Source organism: Tupaia chinensis, unplaced genomic scaffold (assembly GCF_000334495.1).
Source record: "Tupaia chinensis unplaced genomic scaffold, TupChi_1.0 Scaffold000146_1, whole genome shotgun sequence".
Classification (NCBI taxonomy): Eukaryota; Metazoa; Chordata; class Mammalia; order Scandentia; family Tupaiidae; genus Tupaia; species Tupaia belangeri.
The window spans coordinates 4,385,027-4,393,386 of record NW_006159616.1 but is presented as its reverse complement, the minus strand read 5'-3'; the positions used below and the strand labels follow the sequence as shown (position 1 = coordinate 4,393,386).

At 54.8% G+C, this 8,360-nt stretch overlaps 1 protein-coding gene across 1 annotated transcript in view; it reads left to right on the top strand.

Annotated features, from left to right (window-relative positions):
- Positions 1–131: 131 nt before the first annotated feature.
- The window catches only part of HTR6 (5-hydroxytryptamine receptor 6), a 24,457-nt gene continuing 16,228 nt past the window's right edge, over positions 132–8,360 (top strand). The window contains 3 exon segments of the mRNA XM_006145205.3: positions 132–901; positions 903–1,082; positions 1,084–1,536. Of these exon segments, the coding sequence (XP_006145267.1) occupies positions 812–901; positions 903–1,082; positions 1,084–1,536 (723 nt within the window). The 5' untranslated portion in view covers positions 132–811.

The following is an 8,360-nucleotide window of genomic DNA, read 5'->3' as shown; positions in this document are numbered from 1 at the left end:
CCCCCCCCCCCCCCCCCCCGCCCCGGCGCCCCCTGCCGCAGTCGCCGGCAGCGGAGCAGCGCGGAGCGCCCTAGGTACCGAGCGCGGGCGGGAGGCGGCCGGCGACCCCGCGGCCGGGTGGGGAAGGGGAAGAGGCGCGACCGCTGCCCTCCTCTCCCCGCGGGGCCTGCCCGGGCTGGCGTCCTCCCGCACGCTGCAGGAGCTGTGGGTATCGGATCCCGGGGGTGCCTCTGCGCCCGCTGAGACTTGCCTTACCTGCTGCTGGGGCTTTGGTTCCGTCCCTGCGCGCCCATCCTGCGATCCCAAGCACTAGGTCTCCAGCCTAGCGCCCCACCCGCCCACCAGCCAAGGGGAAGCTCGCCCCGACCCGACAGCGCGCATTAGCCTCCCCTGTTCGCGCCTCCCCGGGGCTCGGTCCGCGGCTAGGAGCCCTGGCCCACATCTTACCCCCCGCCCCATTCCGGGGGCTCTGCTCCCACCCAAGGGCGCCCATCCCACCTCCTCCTAACTTTCCGCCGCTTCCTTTGGGGCATTTGGCTCATCAGGTGCCCCTCACCAAACTTCCTACTCGTTTGCTCCAGGCGTCCCCGCCCCACCTCCAAGAGCGCCAGTATCACCCCTCTTCTTCCTCCCCCAGTGTCTGCCCTGTGACCTAGAGCCCCCTTCCTGTCTTCCCACCGGTCTCCCAGAAGGGGATCTGTTTCCACCCAAGACGCCCACCCAGCCTTTGTTCCCCCAGGACCCTCACTCGCTCCTCTCGCCCAGCTTAACGAATTCTCGCCCTTCACACACCACCCTTCCTCCCGTCCCCATGGTCCCAGAGCCCGGCCCTGTCAGCAACAGCACCCCAGCCTGGGGGTCGGGGCCGCAGTCGGCCCCGGGGGGCAGTGGCTGGGGGGGCGCCGCGCGCCGCGCTGTGCGTGGTCATCGCGCTGACTGCGGCGGCCAACTCGCTGCTCATCGCGCTCATCTGCACGCAGCCGGCGCTGCGCAACACGTCCAACTTCTTCCTGGTGTCGCTCTTCACGTCGGACCTGATGGTGGGGCTGGTGGTGATGCCGCCCGGCCAGCTGCAAGCCGTGTCTGTACGGGCGCTGGGTGCTGGCGCGGGGCCTCTGCCTGCTCTGGGCCGCCTTCGACGTGATGTGCTGCAGCGCCTCCATCCTCAACCTCTGCCTCATCAGCCTGGACCGCTACCTGCTCATCCTCTCGCCGCTGCGCTACAAGCTGCGCATGACGCCACCGCGCGCCCTGGCACTCGTCCTGGGGGCCTGGAGCCTGGCCGCGCTCACCTCCTTCCTGCCCCTGCTGCTGGGCTGGCACGAACTGGGCCTAGCCCGGGCACCCGCCCCAGGCCAGTGCCGCCTGCTGGCCAGCCTCCCCTTCGTCCTTGTGGCCTCGGGCCTCACCTTCTTCCTGCCCTCGGGTGCCATCTGCTTCACCTACTGCAGGATCCTGCTGGCTGCCCGCAAGCAGGCGGTGCAGGTGGCCTCCCTCACCACCGGCATGGCCTGCCAGGCCTTGGAGACACTGCAGGTACCCGGGGTGTGCAGGGAGACCTGGGCTTGTGGGATGGAAAGGGAGGAGCAGCTTTGGGCACCCCCTGGGCATCCACCACTGAGTGAACACTAGCTGATGACCTTGCCTGGCCATTCCTAGCTTTCATTTTCTTCTGCACTTCAGACTCAGTGACCACCCATCAGCTCCATCGGGATGTGGGCAGGCTTCTCCAAGGTAACAGGTGCACCAGGAACAGCAGGATGGCCCCACTGTCCCCATCTGCCTTCTCCCAGCCTGCTCCATCGTGGCACATGGCAGCATAATGGTGTCACACACAGAAATGCAGGAGTCATCTTTTGGCCTCATGCTCACACCATTCATTCTGGATGCCTGTTGGTGCTGCCTCTGACACAGGTGCCATCTTCTCTGCCACCGCCCTGCTCCCAGCCACTGTCACTTCTTACCTGGGAACCTTTGATAGACTTCGGCTGGCTCCTCCTGCTTCCACTCCAGACCCACGATCTGTTTTTTGCACAGATGCCAGAGCTATTTGAAGAAGGAAAAGCTCATGTCACGTCCCTGCTTCCAAGCCTCCCATGGATCCGCATTGCTCTAGGGATGAAAAGAACAGCCTATCTCAGGGTGTGGCCTCTGCTGTGGCCCTGCTAACCTCTAGTCTCCTCCCGTCTCCCCCTCTCTTCCTTTGCTCCAGTCCCTTCTGGGTGGCAGTTCCCAGAAGGTTCCAGGCTTACTTCTGTGCTAGGTCTTTATACTTTCTGTCCCCTCTGCCTGGAGTGCGCTTCCCCTGGGGCTGCTCTAGCCTGACTTTTGAGCTCATGTCTCCCCAGAGGCCATCCCTGACCACCCTATCTGCAGACCCACCTGCCCACCCCTCCCTGCCGCTCTCTGTCATCACCCCCTGTTGATTGTTGCCTTGTTCATTCTGTCTGCCCAACTCGAACACAAGCTCCTCAGGGCTGGGTGTAGCTAGGTCTGCAGGGTGCCCGCTGCCCAGTCACCACTCAGTCACCGCTGAGGAATGGGTAGGTGCTCTTAGCTCAGGGCCCAGGTTGCTCTGGCTACCCGGCCACACTGCACTTGAGTCCTGCTGTCTGCTCTGAGGAATGGGGGTGTAGATGAGCAGGTTTGAGCCCCCAAGACTTAGGTCACGGGTCCCCACATGTAGGGGACCTCCCAACCAGGGTCTCTTGTAGCTTCAGGTGGAGGTGGCTCCAGGAGGGTGGAGGGGCCTGGGGGTCGTTGGGTGGTTGGGGGCTTGGCCGAGGGTTGAGAGGCTAATAGCCTCCTGGACAGCTACACCTGGCCCACCAACTGGAGGCCTTGGGTGGACAGGGGTCTCGGCTGCAGCCCTGCTTCTTCTCTTATCTGTGCCTCTGGAGAACATTCTCGAGTCTCTGCAGGTGTCTGTGACCCTGACTCCCTTCTTTCAGGGGCTGGGGAAGAAGACTGCTCTAGGCCATCCACATGCCTTCCCTGGGTTCTTGTAAAGGAGCATTTCCCAAACTTCAGGTGTTCGAGAGCCATCTGGGGATATCTGCCTTACTGCCCACGCTTCATGCACCTCAAACCACGTAATTCATATTCATTTTTCTCTTTTAAAAATGGTATTTATTATTACTATTTTTAAATGTGCTGTAGGGCACGTGTGCTCACCAGAGAGAGACAGGAGTGGGTTGGGGATGGGAGTGAGAAAGCAAGCTGCCAGGTCTGAGACTCAAACTGCAGTCAGCCATGTGAGAGTCCATCTCCTTAACCACCATGCCACCTGCTGGCCCCAGCTTTTTCTTTAAGTCACTTCACTTATATTTCTACTTCTATAGATTTGCTTAGAAAGACAATTTTCTCTCTTCTGGAAATAGAAAGTCAGTATTACTTGCCATAAATAGGCAAGCAAACGTAGCTTTAGTGGAGTTGAAGCCACCCGCAGTATCACTGAAGTCCAACCTCGTGCGGTTAAAGTGACTAAACTCAGGACCAGCAGCTAGCGTAATGGCTATGCTGCTGGACTCCCATGTAGTTGACTGCAGTTCAAGTCCTGGACCCAGTGACTTAAATTTACTCTGGGCATGTGTGTGTGCATGTCTAAGATCCCAAGAGGAGAATGGAGGAGAAGGGATTGTGGCGTGGCCATCCCCCCTGGGAGTGATTTCTCACTTTCTGTTTCTGTCTGTCTTTCTTGTGAGTGCACACGCCCTATAGCCCTATAGCAAAAACCTCTCCAAAAAATTAATTAATTAATTTTTAAAAAGTGGCTAAACTCAAGGCCCATCTTCCCTTTTCTTTCTTTCTTTTTTTTTATTTTTTTGAGAGATTTTCACTATAGGGCACATGTGCTCTCTGGAGAGACAGAGAGATTGAAAGCGAGAAATCACTCCCCAGGGGACAGCTACGCCACAATCTCTTCTCCTCCAGTCTCCCCTTGGGATCTTTGGCACACACACACACACACACACACACATGCCTGGCATTTTAACTTGCTGGGTCTGGGACTCAAACCATGGTTGACTATGTGGGAGTCTAGCGACATGATCATTACGCCATCTGCTGGTCCCCCATCGTCCCTTTTTAATTGTGAGAGGGGTGTTAAAGACATGGCGGCACCAGCGTGAGACTTTCTCTTGACAACCACCTCCAGCGAAGGTTACTAGAGACCCTGGAGGAGGAGGAAGGGCATTGTGACTGGCTAACATCCTCGCGGCGTGGCTCGGCTAGCTGTGGAGTGTCCACTCACACCTAAAATCATCTCCATTCCCACAGGATGTGAGGAGCGGGCCGGTCTGGATGAGGGCAGAGTGGGAAAGATCCTGCTCCCTGATTCCGGCGGTGCTGGTAACTCAGACTTCCTTTCCATGAAGTAGTTGGCAGGTCGCAGGATTGAACCCGACGCTGTGGCCTCCGAACCTGGGCAACGGCGTCCCAGGTGCCAACAGCAGCAGCCTCAGTCTTTGAGCACTCACCATTGCCAAGGACTGAGCTAAGCTTCTCAATGCCCCAAACACCTAAAGAGGCAAGTACACGGGGTCTTCCGAGAGTTCATGGAAAAAACGTATTATGAGAAAAAAATGTGGACTTCAGTTTTTTTCTACCAAAATAAACTCATCCTTTTTTTGTTTGTTTTTAAGGTTTTTTGACATAGGGTGTGTGGAGAGAGACAAGGAGAGATGATAAGAGGGCAAGTGAGAACTTACCTCTCAGAGGATGGCCACCCTACAGTCCCTTCTCTATTCTCCTCTCAGGATTTGGGGCATGCACACATATGCACCTGGTGTGATTTTCAAGCCTCCAGGTCTGGGACTTGGACATGTGAGAGCCCAGCACCTTAACCCACACCACCTGCTAGTCCAATACACTTACACTTTTTAAAAATTTATTTATTCATTCATTCATTTTAATTTGACCAGAGAGAGACACAGAGAGAAAGAGAGAAAGGGAAAGTGAGAAAGCAAGCCACCAGGTCCAGGACTCAAACCCCGGTCGGCCATGTGGGAGTGTCCAGCACTTTAACCATGACGCCACCTGCTGGTTCCCAGTATGTAATTTATGCATTTAATTCACACCACTAACCTCTGGGGTAGGTCTTTATTATCCATTATATAGATGAGGAAATTGAAGTAATTGCCAAAGATTACATGACTAATAAGGTATAAACAGAAGTAGTTTTACCCCAGAGATAATTTTTAAAAAATTATTTAATTTATTTATTATTACTCTTCAGCTTGACCAAAGAGAGACAAAGAGAGAGAAAGAGAGAGAGAAAGAGAGAGAGTGAGAAGGCAAGCCTCCAGGTCCAGGACTTGAACCACAGTCGACCATGTGGGAGTCCAGCATCTTAACCACTACACCACCTGCCGGCCCCACACTCATACTTTAATTGCATTTTTTTCCTATGAACTTTTGGAAGTCCCTTCATACTGCCATCATTCCTGTTTGACGGATGGGGAAACTGAGGTCAGAGAGAGACGAGACGATGTCCCCACGGTGGCACAGCTGTATGGTGAGGTTCAAACTCAGTCTGCTGCTGTCAGAGCCTGAGTCCGGGCACTGTTCTCCTGGAACTCTGGGAACACTCACCCTCCTCTTGCTCCTGTGTCTGTGCCCTCCCGACTGCTTCTGGTGGAGCCTCCTGCACCACCCCTGGCTGTGGCGTTTCTCAGCCTCAGTCCTTAGACCTCCTGGCTCGTTTTCCACACCCACTCCCTTCGTGATCTCGTCTTGTCTCGTGACTGAAAATACCACCTACTCGCCGACGCCTTCCTGCCTGGGCCGCTCACTCAGCGTGCCTCTGCCAGAACTCCGTGTCTTCCGGGGCCCTCGTCCTCCCGCAGTCTTCCTTGTGGCAGCTCAGGGCAGATTATTCTCCTGGTTGCTCAGACCAGGAACTGGAGGCAGCCCGGCGCTGCTCTTTTCCTCGCGCTCCACCTCCAGCCCCTTATCTCCACTTTCAAAACAGGCCAGGCTCTCGCCACTTCCCTCCTCTCCATGGCTGTCCACTGGGCTGAACCTTCCTCTGACACCTGGGTTGTGGGCATAATCGCCTGACCTCCTGACTCTGTTCTAGCACGCTTTCAACCTTACCCAGCAGCCAGTGACCCCTTTAAGATGCAAGTCCTGTTGCATCATTCCTCCGCACTGCAAGTCACCTGGCCCCCAGCTCCTTATCTGGCCCCATCTCCTTCCACTGCCCCCTTTGCTCTTTCTCTCTCAGCCTCGCCGGCCTCCTTGCTGTTTCTTGAACACTCCGAGCACATTCCGGCCTCAGGACCTTTGCACTTGCTGATCCCTTTACCCAGAGTGCCTTTCCCTCATAGCTCCTCATGGTTCTCTCCTGACTTCCAGCACGTCCTTCCAGCCGGCGTGCAGGTGCCTTCTTTGCTCTCTGTCAAGGGTAGCAGCTGTCCCCTGTGCTAACCCCCGCCCCCCGTTATTTCTCTCGGCAGTACTTACCGCACCTGATGTGTTATGTCCTTACCCACTTGTCTATCTCTGCTTACTTGCTTCTACTAGAACGTAAGCTTTATAGGGGTGGGACCTGCCTTCCTGTTGACTGCCGTGTTCCCAGCACCTAAAACGGCCCCTGGCTCATCTGTAGGTGCAGACAGTGATTTATGGAAGGAACGACATGACCGTGTCTTCGGAGGGCCTGGGACTCTGCCCACGTTCCCATGGCTGTCTCCTCACTCCCGCCACATCGTTCTTGATGAGCCTGAGCTCGTCACCCCATGGACTCATTTGCTCGGCACCGTACCAAGTGCCTGCTTCTGCAGGAGCCATGCTAGGCACGGAGGCGGTGGGACTGACATTCGGGGTCTGCGTTCTAGCCAGGGAGAGGAACACTGATTGTAAGACACCTTTTAATTTTTTATATATATATATTTTTGAGAAGCTTTCGCTATAGGGCGCGTGTGCTCGCCAGACAGACAGAGAGACATAGAGACAGAAAGCGAGAAGTCACCCCCCAGGGGGAATGGCCACACTGTAGTCCCTTCTCATCCATTCTCCTCTCGGGATCTTGGGCACGCACACACACACACCCGGTGTGAGTTCTAAGCCACCGGGTCTGGGATGCAAACCGCGGTCGACTATGTGGGAATCCAGTGACATAGCCATTATGCTAACTGCTGGTTCCCAATTTTTTAGATTTTTGTCATCAGGTGCATGCACTTGTCAGAGACAGAGAGGGAATATGAGAAAACACCATGGCCATGACACGATTCCTTCTCCTCCTTTCTCCTCTCGAGATTCTGAGCATGCATACACACCATACCTGGTGTCATTTTCTTTTCTTTCTCTTTCTTTCTTTCTCTCTCTTTCTTTCTTTCTTTCTTTCTTTCTTTCTTTCTTTCTTTCTTTCTTTCTTTCTTTCTTTCTTTCTCTTTCTTTCTCTTTCAAGAATTATTTAACTTCATTTCTTTATTTTAATTTGATGAGAGAGAGAGAGAAAGAGAGAGGGAAAATGAGAAAGCAAGCTGCCAGGTCTGGGACTTGAACCATGGTCAGCCATGTGGAAGTCCAGCGCCCTTAACCACCATGCCACCTGCCAGCCCCCTGGTCTGATTTTCAAGCCACCAGGTCTGGGATTCGAGCCACAGAGTCGGCCATGTGGGATACAGTCACCTTAAGCTCCATGCCACCTGATGACCTGATCATGAGACTTTTTTTTAAAAATAAGAATTATTTTATTTAATTTGATTCATTGTCATTGTTTTAAAAAAATTATTTTTATTATTTGAGGTTGACCAGAGAGAGAGAGAGAAAGAAAGTGAGAAAGAAAGCTGCCAGGTCCAGGACACAAGCCGTGGTCAGTCATGTGGGAGCCCAGCTGCCTTAACCACCACGCCACCTGCCGGCCCGTGAGACATTCTTACGATTAGGATCGTGACGCTTGTAAGAGGGATGCCTCAGTTAGCGAGCATTCAAATCTCCTGTGTTTATATTAGAAGACAGACCAAAGAAGCTGCAATGAGCCCTAAAGCCAAAGGCTGGGAGGAGTCTTCGTGGGTGGTTTAGGCCAGCACCCCACCTCTTAGGCAGAATGCCCATGGGCCTTCACGCCAGAAATGTGTCTATTCTAGTCCCCCAGGCCCAACCACCACTACGTTCTGGAAAGCCCCTTCCCTTGGTTAGACTGAAGCATCAGGCTCCCCATTGTCCTTGCTTCTAAAACTAGGAGGCCCTTAAGCAAGCCTCCCGCGGGCCCCATTTCCTTAGTGCCTGGAGAACAGCCTGCACTGGGGGAATGTGCCTCTACGCAGACCTCCTGTACCACCCCTGTCCTCCACCCAAGCTGGCCTGTCCCAGGAGCCAGCCGCTTCCAGCCTGGAGGCGGCACTATCCACACC